This window comes from Pezoporus flaviventris, unplaced genomic scaffold, assembly GCF_033815535.1.
Source record: "Pezoporus flaviventris isolate CSIRO_AGI_PZ_B2104156 unplaced genomic scaffold, CSIRO_AGI_Pfla_v1 ptg000006l, whole genome shotgun sequence".
In the NCBI taxonomy this organism is placed as follows: Eukaryota; Metazoa; Chordata; class Aves; order Psittaciformes; family Psittacidae; genus Pezoporus; species Pezoporus flaviventris.
This window is the reverse complement of record NW_026892554.1, coordinates 2,890,137-2,911,858: the sequence shown is the minus strand read 5'-3', so window position 1 is coordinate 2,911,858 and position 21,722 is coordinate 2,890,137. Positions and strand designations below refer to the sequence as shown.

Genomic DNA, 21,722 nt, shown 5'->3' with positions numbered 1-21,722 from the left:
CACAAATTCAGCCAGCAACGCCATGAGACAAGAGCCAGAAATCCTGATCGTGGCACAATAAACATCAATCCCAGCCAGCAAACAGGCTTGACTGCAGGGCCAAGCCCAGCACTGTGCTTGTAAGGACCCCGAGTGACCTTCTGGTCCTCCCACCACCGCTTCCCAAGCACATCCATCACTGCTTTGGATTTTATAGGACTCCAAAAGTGAAGCTTTCTTTGCGCTGCACACACACTCACTGTACTGAAGTGTCAGCTTGAGCAAGTATGCACGGCTCTGAAAATTAAGTGCTTTTTCATGACCCATTGTAACCTCGCCTGGCATTAGTGGTTTTCTTTAATTCAAATGGTTAGCACATGTTTAAAACAACTCATTGCTCTCCGCAGCAGCTACAGATCGAGTTCTCCCACCAGCTGTCCACCAAGTCTCATTTTTCAATTCAATTCAATCCAAATGGCAATGAAAAATGTTTTCCTGGAAAAATTCAGAAAAGACATTAATATGGAAGGGCCCCAGCTCAGGCAACTGCTTCAGTACCTTCAAATTACACACTGCAGACCACTCTAACACAGAGTCATTTCTACAGATTACAAGATCTTTCAAGCTCATGTTAACAAAACTTGCTGAATCCAAGTGCTTAGAAGAGAATCCATCAAGTGCCAGCACACGTCCAGGACAGCACCATCAAAACAACCTTTCCCTGGCAGCAGAAATCCTTAATGCTCTTTCCCGTTATTCTCTTTTCGTCCTACAAGTGTAAATGAGAATAGTCTGGCAGGCTCTGAAGGGTCACGTACCCGGAAAGGTCATGACAGGAGGCAGAATCCTTCTAAAAAGATGCAGTCTGTAGCATGTGTTTCCTCTGCTTCATGTCAAGTCACTTGTCTCTCTTCTGTTCATTATTAAATGGAATCACCTAAGCTGATAGAACCAAGTCCCAAAGTTTACAGCACCTTTAGAGCAGTCTCCAGAGAGGGAAGAACCAAAGTAGTACATGGTGGGCACAAACAGCAACCCCACCATCAGCAACAGCAGCAAAGGGGCTCCATAAATCCCAATGGGCAGTTCCCCACTCTCTTTTCTCTCCCTCAGAGCTCCATGCTCCATACTGTACAGTTTGGTAGGAGGTGCAGGATGCTGAGAGACCGAGGCTTAACTGGGCACCTTTTGGCATGAAGTGCAGAGGCATACAAAAGGGGACGGTGCCTCACTGGCTTTACCTCCATCCAGACCCATCTGCCTGCTGGCTGGGCTCTGGAATGGTTCTTCAAAAGCAAAGAGCCAAGAAATGCCCCCGTGACAGATCCGTCATTAGGATGTGAAGCAGCGCGACTGACCAGCGACCCTGATGAGGGAGCTCAGCATCCCTGTCACTCCAAACAGAGGCAGTCAGGAATAGCCACGCTTCCCCAGCAGAGCCCGCAAAGGCTGAGAGCTCAGTGGCGGCTGAAGACTCGACCCTGGCAATGCAGAGCAAACTGTGGTTTGTCTGTTAGTGCCTCCTTGTGATAACACCTGGGGTGGGATTCAGAGGCTGCTCAAGTCCAGGCAGATGATGTCAGGTGCTCTTCCCTTACCCAACAACACTGTAATCCTGTCATAGGCGACCAGATTTTGTTCTCAGAAAGAAACATCAAACACAGTAAGAATGGTGTAAAGGTTTCTTTGATGCAGAACTGAACAAGAACCCTGGATCTCAGCACTGGCAAGGTCAGGCAGAGACAGACTTGCTGGCCAGGCTCATGGGTGCTCCAAAAGCATCCTCTGCATCAGGTTGGAGCTGAGATCACAGCATGCTGTGATCCCCTGTGTTCCTCCTCTCTCAGTACCTACAACGTGACCAAACCTAGGCTCAGAGCTGAGCTGCAAACAGCAGAGGAAAGAAGAGAATCAGCCAGAGCAAGGCAAGCCTGTTGTGGAAGGAGAGGATGGGAAAGCAGGTCCTGCTACTCTGACCCACTGCGCAGACATGCATGTGGGTCACAGTGAGCATAAGCCAGGGTCCAACACTCTGCTCACCCCAGGGCCACAGGGATCCTTAGGAGGGGCTGTTCTCCTCCCAGACACGTTCTGATGGAAGGGAAGAGTGCAGAAGTGCTGCAAAGCAAGAGTTTTCATGTAAGGAAGCAGGGGAAAAAGATGGTTGAAGGCAAAAGGGAAGCAAAGAAGACAGATACATACTCCACATGATTTTCAACTTCTCAGCCAGGGTTTAGCTTGCAAAGCCAATCCCAAGTCACAGAACACCTCCCAGCCCTGTTGCACTGATTATCCTGAACACCTTAATAGGCCACTCAGTAAAAATTACTCACTGTAGGTGAGAAGGTGAAGAGCATTACAGCAAATTGCCTTCAGCAACATGCCAAAGCCTTAGGCACTGTGCCTTCAGGAATGGAGCAAGCAGCTCCCACCCCACTGACACGTTAAACCCAGCTGGACCCAAGCCGTGTGTGCCAAGGCTTTTAGTTGGGAGCCCAGGGGTGGCTGCAGCATGGTGGAACACATCACCCTCCCCCTCTCCCAGCACACTGATCCGTACAGGAGGCTGTGAGCTTGGAAAGGCTGCCAGGCAGCAACACTACACCCCAGGCAGAAAATGTAGTCTATGCAAGGAATTCAGCCTTCTGAAACGGGCTGGCTGCTCTCTCCCACAGCGCTTTGCCCCCAGACTCTGTGTGCTCATCCTCTTTGTACCTCTTGTAATTACTAGTAGGATGTTTCTAAGACGAGGGCAACATCAGCCCCCACTGGGATCACACACACTGCTGGCATCATCCGCCTCTGGACATCTCACCTCTGAACAGGTCATGGGCTTGAAGGGAAACACACACAGAAAGTCATGGGAGCAATTTGCCATGGCCCCACAGCGCGGTGGAGGCAGAGGCAGAGCAGTGCTGGGCCTGCAGGGCCGTACAGCAGCACAGGACCCGTGCTGCCCAGTTAATCCACACAGCACTTGCTCGTGCCTCCTCAGAGATGCCAGTTCCTCGCCTCCTCAAAACAGCATCTGAACATCCCACCTGTGGATGGCCCAGAGCCTTCATCTGCCAGAGGTTCTCCTGCCCAGCCTGGTTCTGCCTGCAGTCACTGGCCCTCACTCACTTATGCATTTAATCCACAAAATAGCATGAAATCCATAAAACAAATCCAGTTTGCCTTTCCTCAAACCCCAGACACACTGTTGGTCACGGAGAAGAGATGTTCTCCTTGTGGAGAGTGGATCTGAGAGCCCATGTGCATTGACTCCTGCTGTGGCCTGTCCCTGCAGGAGCAGAACACACCAAGGCTCTCCTGTACTCGTTGCCAGCAGCCACGCAAGGCAGCCCCGTTCCCTCCAGGCACAGCAAACGTCTTCCTCTGACAGCCACAATTACTGTAATTTTCCAGAACCTCCCTCGCACAAAATGTTTAAGCTAAATTAAGAGCTTTAACAAACCCTCACAAATGTAGTTATTAACAGGTAGAAAGCTACACCTTCCACAACTCAAATAACGCCCCTGGTATTTCCACGTGCGAGCACGCAGGGCTCAGAGAAACCCACAAACCTAAGTCAGCAGCCTCAGCAGCCGCTCACTTAACAGCTCACACCAAGAACCAGCACAGGGTGGCTCCTCACTTGCCACAGCCACCGCTGGCATGAGCTATGGGTGGTGGACCACGGCACCTTCTTCTCCCCCCACCCAGGGGTCTGCTGGGAAGGCTGGATGAGAGCCACATGTTATCCAGCAAAACATGAAGCTGAAGACCTGGGTCACGCTGGAAGGGGAAGGATGGAAGTCATCGGTGCCACAGCCCACACACATCATGCAGCCCCCATCACTCCAGCCTGTCTGCTCCAAACAGCTTCTCCCAGCATCTGGGCTCGCTGTTGCCTGGTGCATCCCCTCCCTCCACTGGGGAGCCAGCAGCCCATATAAAGAGGTGCTAGAGCTGCTCTCAGGGCTGTCAGGGAGGAGAAGCAGACTCCCACAAACCTGAAACACAGCAGATGACACTAACAGCACAGAAGCAGTGCTGAGAAAGGCAGGAAAAACGTGACACCCCTCGCATGCACCAGCGAACAAGGCAGGGACTCAGCATGGCATGAGGAGAGGAATTTATGCCCACCACCATCTTTCCTTAAGAAAAGCAGTGCCGGACTCATCCACATCACCCAGCAGCAGCTTTAGCACCAACTGCAAAGGGAGGGGGCTGGGCCCTCAGCTGCCCTGCCACAGCATCCCGGTGACACCAAGCAGTGTGCTTATATGGGGCAAGTTAGTCATGAATCAATGAAGGTATAAAAAGCCAAAGGAGGTGACTTGGTAGTCCAAATATCCAGCACAGAATGCCCCACATCCCCAGATGGGATCCCCAGCCCAGAGAAGGCAACACTGCAGGTCAGAAGCAGGAGCTGATGGCAAGGATAACATATCCCACCTGCTGAACAGGTTTTCTTCCATTGCCCCCAGTTCAGCAGCGCCCAAGGCAATCAGCACAAAGAGTGACTCCAGTAAACAGCTTTGGATACTGTATTCAGCAGCAGGAGGAAAAAAACCCAGGCCTTTCCAATCCTCATTTGCAGCAGCTGAATGCTAATGCAGCGAGGGCTCCTGCCCAGCCCACAGAACAAATCGAAGTGAGATGCATTTCATTAATCAATTCCCTCGCTGCTCTCCATTCAGAAATGAGTGTGTTGTGTGAGGTGCATGTGTGTGCCACAGAAGCAGCACTTTAACTGCACTGATGGTAATAAAAGGAGACATACGAGAAGCACAAGGAGAGAGTTCACCTGAAATGGTGAATACGGTGCAAACTCTTAACACAAGTCACGTCTAAAAGGGAATATATCCTAATTCAGGGTGGCTGGGACTGGGGATAGAGCAGCCAAATAAATCCTCTTGGTTATACACCTTTTCTACTTCAGGTCTCCCATCTCCCCAAGCATAGCTGTATTCAGGATCCCCGACTCCATCTTCACAGCCCTCAGGGGTCCCTTCAAGTAATGAAATCCTGGAAGCAGCTATTTATCTGGCACTACAAACCACTGAAAGGAAGGAACAGGAGGGATGGGTGACCAGCAATCTGTGGATGCTGCATGTTAAACATGATCTGGCAAAAGCTTCATCTGTCATCAGTAGTGCTGGTTTCTACAGCACCGTGCTCACAGACTGAAACACACACTTGGCCAAACACGGACCTGCCTGGGGTACCAGAGGCTAAACACATCACAGTGTAAAGTGTGTGTTAGGGTATCCACTCTGCATCTTCACCTGCCACAGCTCTGAGCAAGTACAAAAGCACCTCATCAACTTTTCCATAAGTCACTCTACTAGACAGAAGTATTACTGTATTTGCATGATTTACTAACCTCACCTGTTTGGTAGGTGAAGTAATCATGTATTGGCACACTCACACTTAAAACAGCTCCATTCCTGGGTACAAAGGAGTTTTATCCTTGAAGGCTGCACAGTTCAGATCCTGAAGTGTTGCTCTCAGAGATAAAAATGAGTAGAGTCTGAATAGCCCTTTCTTTCATCTCTTCCATTATAAAGAGATATTAACCTCACAAGACAGGCCTGACAGACTCTTTGTCACATAGACAGCTGTCTGTTTCTCCTAGTCTCAACTGTCCCAGCCTCCACCCTGCTCTTCACCATCTGGAGTTTCTTTGGGAGTTCAGAGGTTGGCACCATGCTGATACGGGGTACATTCTGCCTGTTGGGAAACCCAGTGGCACCTACTGCATTCACCAGCCACAGGGGGAGCTACGGCTGCTTAGCTCTGCCCTGGTCTCAGCCCTCCTTGCTCAGCATCAAACTCCCCAAAACCCCTCCACACTCCTCCCCAAGCTGTGCTGACTGTTCACCAGGGAACCCAGAAGAGACTAAGGGTGAACCTGCAGGCAGCTAAGCTGATGTGCATGGCTAAAGCCAGTCCTTCCAGCTGTCCCCACACAAGTAATGCAGGTGCATTCCTGCACACACCATCCAGAGGTACCTGAATGAAGAAAAAAGGCAACGGGTGCTTTCTCCCAGCCACCTCCCCATCACCAAGCCCCTTAGCATCAGATAGTGCTCACTTTATCTCAGACTCTGTGGGAGGCAGATGGTCTATACAGATACCAGGAGGGGGCAAAAGAAAACCAACAAAAAACCCCAGCACTTACTTGAAAATCTGACTGCAGCCGTTTGACTGGTGACAGCCCCGAGGGAGCTCTGAGACACACAGGAGTAATTACCCTCAACACCAGTCTTCTCGGGGTATTTACTGTCCTTCGCCGCACCCTGGGATGAAATGAAGAGTGATCCATTCGGAAGCACCTGCAGATGTTCCTGCTCCACTAATGGAAACCCATTCTTCTTCCACGTGATATTGATCACCTGCTCTGTAGGGGCCAGGTTACAGTCCAAAACCACGACTTGGTTCGGCTCCAGAATCACCTTTGCAGGACCAGCACTACAGCTCAGCTCCAGAGAATCCCCTTCCAACAACCTCCCTGCAAAGACAAGACAGTGTTACAGTACAGGTCGCTTTCCTTGATGAATCACATCCCAGTTTACAGTTTTACAGCGAGGGAAGCACGGTTCTCCAGGGGTATGGATGGAGATAACCAGTGAAATTCAGCCCTGCTAGGTGACCAGCACCTCCCATGACTTGTGGATTTCATTCTCCACCATACATCCCTACACAAACTACACCACTTCTGCCACCTCGCACTGGGCCCAGCAGCTGCCCTTTCTGTCCACACTTGCTTCTTCCAGGCTGGACTGAAGCAGAGAAGAACAACTAGAAAAAGGTGAAATGATGGCAACCGCAAGGGCAAGCACAGAAGACACAGTAAAGGCCCTGATGTGCCACAGCTGCTTATGACAAGTGAGGGCTCCCGCTCAGCTGTCTGCATACGAGAGCCTCCCCCAAGGCTGATCATAGAATCATAGAATCGTTAGGGTTGGAAAGGACCTTAAGATCATCCAGTTCCAACCCCCCTGCCGTGGGCAGGGACACCTCACACTAAATCATATCACCCAAGGCCTCGTCCAACCTGGTCTTGAACACCGCCAGGGACGGAGCATTCACAACCTCCCTGGGCAACCCATTCCAGTGCCTCACCACCCTCACAGGAAAGAATTTCCTCCTTAGATCCAATCTAAACTTCCCCTGTTGAAGTTTTAACCAGTTATCCCTTGTCCTGTCACTACAGTCCCTAATGAAGAGTCCCTCCCCAGCATCCCTATAGGCCCCCTTCAAATACTGGAAGCTGCTATGAGGTCTCCACGCAGCCTTCTCTTCTCCAGGCTGAACAGCCCCAACTTCCTCAGCCTGTCTTCATACAGGAGGTGCTCCAGTCCCTGATCATCCTCGTGGCTCTTCTCTGGACTTGTTCCAACAGTTCCATGTCCTTTTTATGTTGAGGACACCAGAACTGCACACAATACTCCAGGTGAGGTCTCACAAGAGCAGAGTAAAGGGGCAGGATCAACACGCACAAGGCAACTCACTTGGTACCTCAATACCAATGATCACAATTCGGTTGCAGTAGTTCCTCCTGAGGGGAAGTAAGAGCTCAAGCCCAGCTGAGAATCCAGAAAGACAGCGTCCCCCAACATTCATGAACTGGGAAACTTATTTCAAAGGAAAAACAAAAGAATGGCTAAAAACACGACCTGCTGTCTCTGAGTGTTTTATCCCAAATAAGTGAATCCAGAATGAGAACAGATGATGCATTTTCCCCATTAGAAAAGGCTTTTCCAGCTGCAAGCAGACAGTACCCACACCATGCCCCTAAGCAACCTGCCTGCTGCAGCAGGAGACCACAGCAGTGGCCAGCAGCAAGCTGAGCTGAGCAGGTCTGGGTCTGGCTGATCTCCAAAGCCACGTACTCGAGGGGAGCTCCACCTCCGAAACAATGCTCAGCATTTCCTAACAGAATATTGCCATTAATAAAATGCATTTGCCGTTAGAGTTCTCCAGAGACACTAAGTCAATGTTAGCTGGCAGCGCTGCTTCCACACACCAGCAATTTCAATCTCTGCTGTGCTCAAACCATCACCATCCACTCTTTTTATGGCTCTGCTCCAAATTATTTTGTCATTGCTCCAATCAGAAATGTTTCCTGCCTCTATAACAAGTTTATCAACACTGGATATGAACCACATGGCTCCCTGCCCGTCTCCTATCGCAGAAAGCTACAGATTAATTTTATAGGAATTCAAACACCCTATTAAACCTGCTACTACCTACTGCTGATAAAAGGGCTGCATGTGAAGGAGCGTGTGTTAAGCATGCAATTAGGGGCAATGACACGCAAAATTACACATGCGGGGAGATGGAATCTTTCCAAGGCGTGTGCTGGAAACTGCAGGTGCCCCTGAAAGAAGGACCTAAAGGACTGAACCCTGTCCACATGTGGGCTGGTTCTGTGCTCATTCCAAGGATGGAAACTTGCGAGGTTTGCTGTCATTGCTGGCTTGCAGAATGACCACCTAGAAGTTGATGTTGGCCAGCTATGTCCTTCAGTGATGAGGAGGCTATACAAGAATCCTACTCCTCTGCTGCCTGTTGATTGTCAGTGTTATGGGACAGAACAGACCCTGGCCCAAGTCATCTCCATTAGGACATCCAGGGGACAATCTCCCAGTCCCCAAAGGCAACCCCTGGCAGGATGCAGAGTTGCATTTCACACCGTGCTAATGCAACAGCACCAAATACATGGGTGGAAGGTGACACGGCCAAACACAGGAGAGAGTTCAAAGACTGAGGCTGGGGTAAGGACAGGAGGCTCACTCAGTGCTGGAGCCAGTGCTGTTGTGAGAACCCTCATTCACAGAGGAGCAGCAACCCAGACACTTCTCTGAAGGGACCTACCCATAGCAGCTGCCCCTGGCAACGGCATGTCACACAGGGCTTAGTCAGCCTGTGTGTGAACACCACCTCCAGGAGGTAGGGCTGCGAAGGCAAAGCCATGTGATGCAGAACTTACTTCAACAGATGCTGAAACTTTGTTTGCTAAAGTCTTAATCCTTTCCTTTTCCTTAAATCTGTTGTCTTTAGAAGCACAAGTAGAGACTGAGGAGACAAGGAATTCAGTCAGGTCACAGGTCAGTTCCCACAGCCAGTGGCTCCAGCTTTCTCTTTGCATCTTTCACCTGAACTCCTTTACATGTCCCCCTCAGCAGTGACACATCTCAGACAGTCCTTGTGCAGCACCAGCATTATGGGCACCAATCTGCCTGCACCTACACTTACCCTGTTTCAGTGCTGACCCTCCCACAAGGCAGCAGGCCTGGGCAGGCATGGCTACGTGAAACCTGTTGGCTCTGCATGCTGAGCATCCCACGTTGCCCTCTGCCACCACACCATGGCTTCATCTTCTCCATATGCTCCTGCTCTGCAGCAGCCACTCCTGCTCCTCGCTTGGGGAATCAGCCCATATAACTGTCCTATTTTCCATGTTCTTCAGACAGCAATTAAAATGCCATTTTGCTGAAAATACTCCTCCTCCTCTTGAAAAGGTGAAGCGCGAGGGGCCAGCTGGCTGGCTCAGGCAGCCAGGAATAGAGCAGGGATCTGCAGTGCAGCTTCCCACGCCAGCACAGGTTGCTGAGAAGCAATTATCAGCCTCCCAAACTTCAAGCCCTTAAAAATCAACTCAACCAATTCCAGCAGGGTAAGAACAGGCAGCTCCAGACTCCGCATCGCAGCAGAAGTATTTGGGTTTTTAAAACATGTGGTGATGGTTCTGTATCCCTAAATATCACTCTAAAGTCAAAACCTACCTGGATCCAAGCTTCTGGTTGGTACATGAGAGGAAAAAGGGTTGGTTATACAACACAGTGCTGGACTGCAGAACCCACGCACACCAAACCAACCAGACTGGCTCAGGTCTGTCTCTGCTATACCAAGAGAGGAGAAATGACTGTTGGAGGGAAATGCATGTGAAGCCTGGACCTCACAGGCCAAAGAGCACGCTCAGCAAGGAACATACTAACACCAGGAGCAAAGGATCCTCCAGCAACCAGCATGGTCCATTTCTATCATCAATACTTGGTGCACTTGCTGAGCTGGTCGTGCCAATACCATCTCCCTGGCTACTGACAGGAGGAGATTGCCTTCTTTCATGCCTTCACACCAATAAACACAATTGCACAACAACTATAAAGAGCAAATTCCTCTGTCCTGGGAACCTGTTCCAACCACACAATCCACCCAGTAACAGCAGAAACCAGTTACAAGCAGCCAGCCTCCAGGGTATCTGTTTCTACTTACAAGAGTCTACTGCATCACCAAGCAATGAAGGCTCCACGCAATGGTAAGAGCTTGTGACCATACTCAAACCACTGTTCTTTATTCTAGGAGCACCAGAAATGTTTCTAGACCAAGAAGCTACATAAAAACCCAGATGTACCCACAACCCTCAGGGCTCAAACTGAGCACCTGCCAGAAACCCATGACAAGGTCAAAAGTATGCGACAACCCATCACTTCGTGCAGCTTGGGAAGGCTTCCAGCTGGACAGATGAAGCCCCCTGCTTGACCTGCCCCAAATCATCCAGCTCCTTCCTGCCCTTTTGGCCCCAAAATACTGCAGGCTCTTGTGGATGGGCCATTTGCACAAACAGAGGTTGGAGCAGCAGGCCCGAGGACCCGAACTTGGCATTGCCAAGAGCCCCACTACAATTCCTGTCCTAAGATGCTCAAAGAACTGTATAAACACTGCCTGACTGAGGAAAAAATACCTTCTAGGCTCTCAAAACGTAGGAGGAGGTCTGGTTCAAAACACTGCACTAAATTAGCAAGCCTGACAATGAGATAAAAGCCCCTTCAAGGGAAAGGATCAGAAGAGAGTAAAATTAGTCCAAGTGAGATCAAAGACAAAGGAAATCAGGAATGTTAAGTGCTTACAGAAGCTGCTGACTACTTCCAACCTCCATCCTTCACCATAGTGACAGGAACGGATACAACTCTGTTTAAACACACAGCACACGCTCAGCAGCCTCCTCCTCACCTTCACCCTCTTACCTGCCGGAGGTAACGTTGTGATGAATGCAGTGAAGACTACCCAGAACAGCCACTGCCTCAGACAGCAAATACAGGACTCCAACGGACATCGATGACAACATGAAGACAGGCTTCAAGTCAGAAGCCAGGCTGCCCTTTTGTGTACCAGTTCAAGGGAGGTTTCAGCTCCAGACCTGTACTTTGGACCCAGAAGGCTTTTTCCTTTGCCTCCTCCTAGATGTAGTTTCAGTCATGAAAGCTCACCAGAACCGTAAGTTTTCAGCTCATGAGTTGCTAAATTGAGGCCAAGGAACCCTGTACAGTGGTGCCCTACAGAGAGCAACATCACATATACATTCAAAGCAGGCTTTTACATCACAGCACACACTGCCTGCCTACCACCCATCCAGAGACAACCCAACACAACTGAGGACATCTCAAGGTACTTCTCTGAGTGAAAAGGGGACAAAAGCAGAGTGGTGAGTTGTAAGAAGGGAGGAACTGCATGGCCCATGTCCATCCAGTCCTGGGTAACAGCAGAATTCGCACCAAACTCCACTAAGCCCAGCAAAGTGCTGAGCTATTCCAAGGTGGACATCACTGGCTTTGAGACTAAATGTGCAAATACACACTTACATGTAGTTCTATACCACACACACATGCAGTCACACACACAGAGTTCTGGGGGAACGCAGATGTATTCCAGTGTACAGCATGCCCCAAAATGGTGGGTCTTTGATGCAGCAAGTTAAAAGCATTTTGTTTCCATGAACATTGTATTTTCTGACTCAGGCTCCGCAGGGTTTCTTTACTCTCCCCTGTGTTGTTAATCCCTAGGCTACATTGCACACAAAAACAGCCCAGGAGAAAAATGTTCTCCTCCTCCCATCTATTTCCTCACTTCCATCAGCCATCCATCCACCTCCAGTGGCCAGGCACAGTGAAGTAAACAGTCTCTTGTTGAGTGGCATAAAAACCCAGGGCGATTCAGACGAACAAAGGCTGTAAAATCTTCAAGGCACCAAGCTGTTTTGTGCCCTCATGGGAGCACAGCCCCTGCCAGCAGCGGGCTTCATTCCACATCCAAGCAGGCATCTGAAAATCCACATTAAACCAGCCAACATCTCCCTTCCCAAATCACCCGTCTCAATGCACAGCCAAAAATACCTTCTATCATCTCCTCTCCCTGACACCAAAAGGAGGCAGGAAAAGCCCAACTTACCACTGAGCAAAGGGGAAAAAGAACCAGCTCTGTTGGGTTTATAAGTTCAAAACTATAAATAACCAATGCAACACAGATTTGACCGACTGCTGACAACACAATCACTTGGTCAGAGGCAAGACCCTCAGAGAAGTGTTTTCACATCCAAGACACACAATACTTTAAGCCCATAGATCTGTCGGGAGCTTGCACACCATGGCTGAGAATAGCACACAACCTCACTTGTGTCCTTGTACATCAGGTTATTTCCCTTCCATGGGATTTAACCACATAAATCAAGGAGGGAAGACCTAGACAAGGGAGATGCTTGTCCTGGTGACATTTTGGCTATCAGCAGTAAACACGCCCTTGAGCTCTGTTACGCAGCACGAGCAAATAACATGTTACTGTTCAACAGGAGACAAATGGCTTTGTTTGGAGGAGGATGAGGTGTGTTTCAGCAATTACTTCAAAATCAAAACACTCAGGCATAAGCCAAAAGGGATGCATTTCTGTGCTTCTGGTTTTGTACAGCACATAGCTGTACAAGCCCCGAGTAAGGTCGTGAGTAAACTTACTGCCAGCTCCCACACAGCACATCACCACGAGGACATACATACACGAGGCCATACAGCTGGTTCAGACAGACAGCATGTGCCCCAGCTCCAAATCCAGCACTGCTATAAACTCAGCAGATTAACCCATCCCAGTTACACAGCACAGCTCAGGCTCTTCTCTACTGGTGTGAGAACAACCCCAACAGCTCCATGGCCACAACCTCGTCACCAACCACGCTACCACCCAAAGGGGTTGTCCCAAAGGCAGCCAGAAATGTTGTATCTGGGGGAGATGCTCTTGTCTTCTCTTCAACAAACTGATTCAGCTACGGGAAGTCAAGGAGATTTAGGCACATACAATATCCCAAGGCACAAACATTCCTACAAACCCCAGCCCATTCCCACAGACACCCAGCCCAGCGATTACAAGGTGTAGACCTTCACTGCAAGGCAGGGGTGACCAATCTTTAGCACAGCTGAGAGGCCCCACAATCAACTCAAGGACAGGACCCAACCCAAAGCAGCTAAACCGCTGACAGCTCCCAGTGCCTTCACGTGAAAACCCTCAAACACTTCCAGCCCAAAACAAATAACACCGCACGGAGCCAGACAGGACCCATTACGGCACAGGCCTTGGGAGATTAATACTTCACAGAGAACAAAGTACAAGGGTTTCTAATCTGACACACATCCAGAGCTGACATCACTTCTAGTTCTTGGCAGCCAGAGGTCTTCCTGGGGAGCTGCTGTTGTGCTGCAGGTCCCACAGCCTGGAGCCTGGCCAGTGCGTTTCCTATTCCACACACATCTGGCACTTTGGAACTGGCTTGTGCACCTTGCAGAGCTCCAGCCAAAGAAAACCTTCCCAGGAGCAAGGGAAGTGGCTCAGCAGAGCACCGGGTCGCCGTGTGTGTTCTGTGGGATATCGGGCAGCAGGAGGAAAGGGCTCCTCTCTCCCCTCCGCATCCCACACGAGGTGGCAGGAATACAAAGTGCAGTTGAGCCTCTGCCCTGTCGCCCGTCTTAATTTATGTATTTATTTTGGATGCTGAACTCGTGGAGCTCAACAGGCACAATTAATCTCATTTAATCAGGAGGGAACAGCACAGAAGAAAAGTGGACTTACTACTTCCCAAGGGTTTTCCTACCGCTCAGCAAGCCAACTACTGTGCCATTGTTCTGCTCAATGTAACCTTCTGCTGATGCTCTTCAGAGGCTCTTAGAGCTGTAGAAAATCTTTACATTTTCATTGTGTAATTCAAAGGGTGACTATACTTCAGTGTGTCCCCATTAAAGCAACACAAAGCCCTCTTTCTTCTTGGAAACCTTAGCATTGACAGTTAAAAGTCAATAGCTTGGTCTCAGCCTGTTTTTAGGGCAACTGCACTTGGCAAGTGGTGACCCAGAAAGAAATCTGGATGCAGGTCTCTGACAAAGTCTGCACTCTGGGTGCTCAGAAACATCAGCACTGAAAGCAGAACTGGAGGAGCTCTGGGGCTGGAGCACCCAACTGCCATGATCTCTGTAGAGCAGGAAACTGAAAGAGGAGCTGAGCACCTAAATCCCTTTGTGCATCAGGTCTTCAGCCTCCTCATGGCAAAGTAAACCAGAAAACATTTTTCCACTCACTTGTTAACAAGGCCTGTGAGACAGAGAGGTCAAGAGCTCTACATTCCCTTCCCGGTTACCAGATGTTACTGGAACTTTCCACCTTGTATTGGCAACACAAACAAGCTAAGAGTAAGAAAGTTACACTTTCAGCCTCTGTTCAGCCTCTCTGGAACAAAAGCCTCCTAAAACTATCTCCAGGGCTGGCAGAAAGACCATTTTATTAACACTTTGACAGCCATGTACAGCAGAGTGGTTCCAGTACTGAGCAGCACCCACCAGTGGGAAGCAGGCTGCCTTCTCCTCATCCTGCACGGAAGCAAGCTAGATGGTTTATTTAATAATGCAACAACTCCCACTGCTGCAGGAATATTTACCCAGCTGGCAGCAAGAGACTCTCAGATCATCCCCTGTCACTAAGCAGATCCCAGCCTTTCATGAGCAGCTGGGTGCCAGACCAGCACTGTGCAGCAAGAGATGGCACTCGGAGACCATCACAGCGTCCTTGCGTCAAGGGGTAGGGTACAACTGGGTTGGACAGAGCTTGGAGCAACCTGGTCTAGTGGGAGGTGTCCCTGCCCGTGGCAGGGGGTTGGAACTGGATGAGCTTTAAGGTCCCTTCCAACCCAAACCATTCTGGATTCTATGAGCACTGACCGGGCAAGCTCAGCTCCATCCACACACAGTCCAGTGGAAATGCCCTGGAGCTGGCTGCTGAGCACAGGCTTGGCCATCCCATAGCCTAGACCAGTCTCAACAGCTCAGTAAAGTATCAACTGATTTGCAGAGAGGACTAAATACTCCAGTGCTTCTGTAGAAGCATCAGGTTTGCCCAAATACCTTATTTGTGTCTACAGATAATGCCTAGCAGATAAATACAAAACCAGCTCTCACAACTGAACTCAGTTTCATTGACATGTGTTACTCTGATGTATCTCCCTGCAAACAAATGGTCCACAAAGATGAAACAAATCAATAGCAGTAATAATTTATTCATCATGTTGAATTGCTGATGGCAATCATAATGGTAAAGTGCTTGACTTTTTCACGAAGGTTAAACCTTGATATTTTCTCCTCTCTGCCCCCCAAGAAATGCTTCTGAAACAGCAGCTGAAGTTTAACAAGTCGAGGTTTTGGCTTGCTCTAATCTCTGCCTTTTTCAGGTCTTGTCCCCAGGGAGTCCTGCACTACTGAGAGCTGTGTACAGCAAGATCAGCATCAGCCCCTCTTGAATTTAAGGATGCTAATTTAAATTGCCAAAGTGACTTAAGCACTAAAATCACCGAAAACCTCTTCACAATCTCTGACACTGCAGTCCCAGGGAGGACTGACCTGCCTCTGTCCCTCTCCTCCTGCTCCACAGCAAGCACACTGAACTTCAAACTTTGCTCTAGGAATATGTCTGAGGAAGCCTCCATCTCCCAGCTGTCCTCTTTCCCTTCTCAAACGGCTCAAAAGGAACAGCTTGAAACGACCTCTGCAGAAGCTGCTGCCAGCGTGGGATGCACGGGGAGCTCAGGTCAGAGCCTTAGGTTCGCATTCATAAATCTGCAGTGGAGAGGCATATTAAAATCACAAGCTTGAACAAGCACACTGGAACAATAACACATCAGAGTCCTGTAATTGGGCCCTGAAATACACTTAGTGAAAAATACAGACCAGCTGCAATGTTGGAAATGCTCCTAATGCAATCCAAGGTAATTATTGGTAACAGACCATCAAACAAGTGCATTAATATGCTCTGATCAGAGAGAGAATCAGATGGACAGTCTGGCACAGCAGCTTGTACCTGCAAATTATGTAAATTATTTGAAAGAGCAAAGCCCCAAAGCCCTAGAAACACTAACTCTAATGAAAGTTATTAAATGCTATTTTTGTTATCTGCTGGTGTTAACATTAGAAGGCCCATTTGCTGTGGTGACTGTAATTTTGCTGCTGAGCAGCAGTCCGGGCTGAATAAGCCTGATAGTTGCCATTTTCAAGGACCACATCACACAAGAATGCCTTGCTTAGATTTGCATGATTTCATGGGCAACGTTTAAACACATAACTATTTCCTGCAGTTCTCACTGATGTTGGAAAGGAAACCCAGTCATTCTGCTTTTGTTAGATGCAGAAGCTCTTGATTTTAGTTCATGCATCACATAAACATGAGCTGCAAACAACACAGGGGAGTTTGAAACAAGACCTCCTGTTACAACACCACCTATTTTTGCACTTGAACTATTTAAGTTTAGTGTATTTTTAGGATATACTTTCATCTCTCCATGCCTGAGAAAGCTTCAGTATCATGCCTCCTGAGAACAGTCGCTTAACCAGAAACTAATATTATCAAATAAAATATATTAAGATCCTTCACCTGTGGGCTACAGTTAAAACTCGTAAGCATGTTTTGTAGTTCTTTTCCCCTGGGTTAGTGGCTTTGTATATTTCAAAGATACAAACACATTAAACTGAAAGATGTTCAGTTCCAACAGGGAGTTATTTCATGTCACTCTCACCACCCTATAGAGGAAAGAAAAATAAGCCTCACACCCAATTTCAAACCTTGGGAAAAGTCAATACACGGAGGAATGAGACAGGGTCCCCACTGCTAGTTTGAAACTAGCACCCAAACTTCCCAGCAAATAAACCCCATCCTCTCTACCAAACAATTCTTTAGCCTTTGCAACTCAAACGTTTATATACAAAATGCCCTGTAAAGCTCTGGAACAAACTGACAGAGAACATCCCACCTTCACCTCACCTTAAAAGGCTAAGAGGAACTTGGGCCACACTTTCCAATTTCCAAAGACAGCCACACACTGGCCAAGGGGGTAAATATTAACCCTGTGATAAGGTCAAAACGTGGGGATTGCAGCTTGAGCATCCTAACACAACAGACATGTTTCCAGCTGTGATGTAGGACCCAACACACCTCATCCACCTCCAAGCAAAGGCTCAAACCCAATGAGAGCCAGTGGATTTCATGGCCTGGTTCATTGTCCATTTTGCTTCCCAGCAGGTCTGCCACGTTGTGCATCACCAAGAGCTGCAAGAAAGCTTGGCAGCAAAGAGGAAGAGCCTGGTACAACGAAAGGAGGATGTGAGCCCTTTGACTCTGCCCTTGCTTGGGTTTACAAAGCCTGTGCTTCCGAGTGTCAGCTTGGCCCATCAGCCCTAAATCACCCACCACAGCGATATGCAAAGAAGGAAGGCGATGACAACAGCTGCTCTAATTTATTAGTTGTCTCTGCTCACGCTCACCAGCCCTGCACTGCTCCGTTTGCAACCAGACGGAAACGACGAGTGTGACTCGAGGCAGCGGGAAAAACACTTCTCCACCACGTGTCCTTTCCCCTTCACAGGCGCCGCTTCCAGTTGTCTTGCCTGTCATGAAAAGGAACTTACAACGCGGCGCTGACTGATGTACTGTAATCAATACAAACAGCCATGAGATCCCCTGGAAAGGATGTGGAAGAACGGCTCAGCGGCGGTATTTCCGAGCGCAGGATACGCCGGAGCAGCACAGTCCCAACTCTCCCGAGTATTTCCACTATTTACGCCGAGATCAGAAAATTAAAATGATATTTTACGCTTAATGGCTCGAACAAGACCCGTGAAGTCCCTCTCTCGGTCCCATTTACAGCACAAACGCCAATGACAGAGCAGCAGATGGTCAGAAACACTCCCCTAGAATATTCAGGCGATTCAACTTGAATCTGTGCCCAAATCATTTAACTTTAATGGATTCTTTCATTAACAACCAAAGAAAGGGAATATGGTTGCCAGGACATTAAAATCACTTTTTCAATTATACTGTTATAAAATCGAACAAATTAGCTGTAATTCTTAGCTGAAGCCTAAATGGAAGCACGACTTTATGAAAGAAATGAAAATTGATTTGGATTAGTGGGCATCAAGGGCTTTTTAAAAATTAACAAGATTCTTATGACTTCATAGCATGGATGGATTAGCTGGAGGTTTCACTGCCCTGCCTTTGCTACCTGCCAAAGCATGGCAGCTGGCTTCACAGCATTCGTTACAGCGGGTTTTAATTAGACTAAAGGGAGAGGATGCAAGGATGGAAGCTGGCAACAGAATCCTAGAGAAGCTGGGTGGTGTTTGAGTTCACCTTTTGGACCTGGCCCAGCAGGGTCTTGGCAAAAACAGGGAAATCAAAACCTCTTAAGCTTTAGCAGGTTGCATTACCTTGCTTGGGGTGGTCTTGCTGGAAGATCAAGGCAAAACTGTGCTGGATGCTTCACAAACACAAAAGAGAAATCAAGTCCAAGATGTGCCCTGTGAAGAGTGGGCAACTTGAATGCAGGCTACTAAAAAACACCAACCCCACAACACACCACAGAACAGGTAAGGATAGCAGTGGAAGGAGCAGTTCGTAAGAAAACAGGAGCTGTAACACTGGGCACCAGATGCAAGGTAACAGGGCAATGGGGTTGCACTAGGGAGGAAGAAAAATGTCCTTTATATTACGTAATATAAACGTAATGAAAGAGACGTTCACTGAATGCAACTTGCATTGATCCTACAGATCAGGAACCCCAAGATACACTTTAGAGAGCCATCCCCTGCCAGGGAAGGTAGTGATTTGGAACTGCTGCTCAGACAAAAAGAGACTGAAAACCAAGCTGGAGACTTTTATACCTGCACTGGCCAAAGCCCTTTTATTTAACAAAGGCACTACTGGGCACAATCCTGCTTTCACCCCTGTGAGACGGACGGGATGTTCCAGTACACACGCTCCACCCCAGACATCTCCATCTGATGCTCTGCCTAGAGCCCTTGCCAGCTGGCAGAACTGGACTCTCCCTAAGGTAAATGCAGGAAAGCATTTCAAAACCATTCTCATGAAACCTTGCAACACAAAGCACTTCAGATGACTCCCCTTTAGGAGTCAGTGTGTCATACTTAGTTATTTCTATCCTTTATTGCAACGCAGTGGTTGACAATTTGCATCGGTAAAAGCTGGCTTGAAAAGTTAATCTTTCTTTGGACAATCCTGATTATTACTACTTTGTAACAGTCATGCTGGTTTGTCACCCTGTATCTGGCTTTCAGATATGCCACAGGGTAATATTCTCCAATAAATGAAGAGCTGTACTCTGAGCCAAGCCTTGTCTTGTAATCACAGTGGCTCTCCATGTGCTTGTTAGCAGGTTTTATATTCAAGAAAACAGGAGAACACATTTTAATCCAGAACCTTTCAAGCTCCACATGTCTTAGAGTTCTTTTAATGATCTAAAAATCAGGGCACCCTCTGGTTTTTTGTTAATATGAATGGCAAGATTTGGCCTTGTAGGGTAGCAACTATACAGGCATACCAAAGAGCTTTATCCCATCTAGGGTAGTGATCTGAAAAGCCTGGAATTTGAGTGCTTCAAGAAAGGACACCCCTAGATGAGACTGTCACTGACAGTGATCATTCTGCAAGGCAAGCAACATGGACTTAACTGGTTAATGGGCTAAATGGATGCTTTAGGCTGAAGGCGACTTAAGCAATCTCCTTTTACTTCTGCCTCACTACAACCTGCACACATTGGATTACAGTGCCACTGCTGAATGGCAGCACATGCCAGGGTAAAGAACAGCAATTTACAGCTAAAAGCATAGGAACTTGCTGACCCAAACTGCCTGACCCAACCAACCAGCACAGATAAACACATTCAACTGTTCCTGTGAAACCTGGCCTTCGGGCTCACACTACACCCAGGCAGAAGTAGGCAGAAAGCTGGCACATCTCATCACATTGTACATGCACCAGCACCTTCCTGTCCATCATCTGTGAATTGAAAGTTCCTACAGGGACCTCTGAATATCCATTCTGACTACTGTCTATAAGGAGCAGCCTATTATTATCATAATTATTAGTAACAATTATACAACTATTATATATGTTAATATATGTCAACAGAGTAAGAACATTAACATATTCTCTACAGGGTATTCCACAGAATTAATGAGCTCTAGTAATGAACCTCACCTCTCTGACATCTTGCTGATACTTATTTCTAAGCAAGCTACCAAATTCAGTGTGCATTTGCTCAGGCAACTAACTCAATACCTGTAGGTCAAAAGGACATGAATGCTGATGGACAGAGGTTTGTGCCTTGCTCGGGTCAGTGATAGAAGAGGGAGACATGCATCTGCTCCTGCTATCTGTATTATCAAGCTAACAGAGGCAGGCAGCTCTGAGGAGACAAGTCTCAAACCACCCCAGCTGTCTGCTGCAGTGAATGCTCATCAGTCCCCCAGAGCTCTCTGCTATTGACACATCAATTCAGGTACATCACAGGGCTGTCCCTATTTCCAGTCCCAACTCCTCTCAAAGACCTTCAAGATTAGCAAGAAAGCAATTCCAGCGGGGCTGCCGTTCACACCACTGTTTATAGGTAGAATACAGGGTTTCCCATGCTCTGCCACCTTCCCACCACCCCCAAATGCCAAGGAAAGAGAAAAAAGCACTCTCCGATGCATTGGGAAAGAAATTACAGGGCAGAACTAAAGACAGTGAAATATGCCCCAGGCTCCTCAGAGCCACTCACAGTGAGTATAGCTGGGCCAGGGGCAGAGAAGGCAAAGTTTCTGTTATTTTTCAGTACTGGAGACTGAGATGAGCTCTTAGGCAGAAGCTCTTCCCTGTGAGGATGCTGAGGCACTGGCACAGGGTGCCCAGAGAAGCTGTGGCTGCCCCATCCCCTGGCAGTGTTCAAGGCCAGGTTGGATGGGGCTTGGAGCAAGCTGCTCTAGTGGCAGGGGTTGGAACTGGATAAACTTTAAGGTCCCTTCCAACCCAAACCATTCTAGGATTCTATAAATCTATACAAGCTGAGATTTGGGAAGAAGAGGTAACTCGCATCATTTCAGCAACAGACCCTAAAAGCCCTGATTCTAATGTAGTGAGGTCAGCAGCAAAATTCCCACAGAGTGAGCAGAGGATTTAGCCCTAGAGAAGCTCAAAACAAAAGCAGCATCTGTGCCTCACCCGTGAGACCCACAGCTCACAACACTGTAAAAATCACATTCACATGGACCTGATGATGCTGCATGGAAAACAACTCCGGAGCCTTTCTCCTTGCAGACCCCATCTCTGAGCATGCCTCTCACCCTCTTTTGTTCTTTCTAGGATATTTGCATGGAAACAAGAGCTGGGTTTTTCAGCTGCTCACCTCCTCCTGCTGTCTATCCTTCCCCAAAAGAAGACAGACTTTACAGAGAGCCTGTTTTCATGCAAATAGCCTTGACTGATGGCTACAGAAGAAGAGAGCACATGAGCACCTCCCAGAGCTGGTGTGCCGGCTATCATGCCGAGGGTATTCCCACGTGCATACAAACCAGCTCACCATTTTGCTGATGAAAGCTGCTGTGTACATGGCAAGT

General features: G+C 48.3%; 1 protein-coding gene across 2 annotated transcripts in view; it reads right to left on the bottom strand.

Moving 5' to 3' along the window:
* IGDCC4 (immunoglobulin superfamily DCC subclass member 4) overlaps window positions 1-21,722 on the bottom strand; it is an 89,265-nt gene that overhangs the window by 51,955 nt on the left and 15,588 nt on the right. For both annotated transcript variants that reach the window (XM_061446607.1, XM_061446608.1), the window contains exon 2: window positions 6,149-6,478. In XM_061446607.1, coding sequence (XP_061302591.1) covers window positions 6,149-6,478 — 330 coding nt within the window. The remainder of the gene's footprint in view (window positions 1-6,148; window positions 6,479-21,722) is intronic.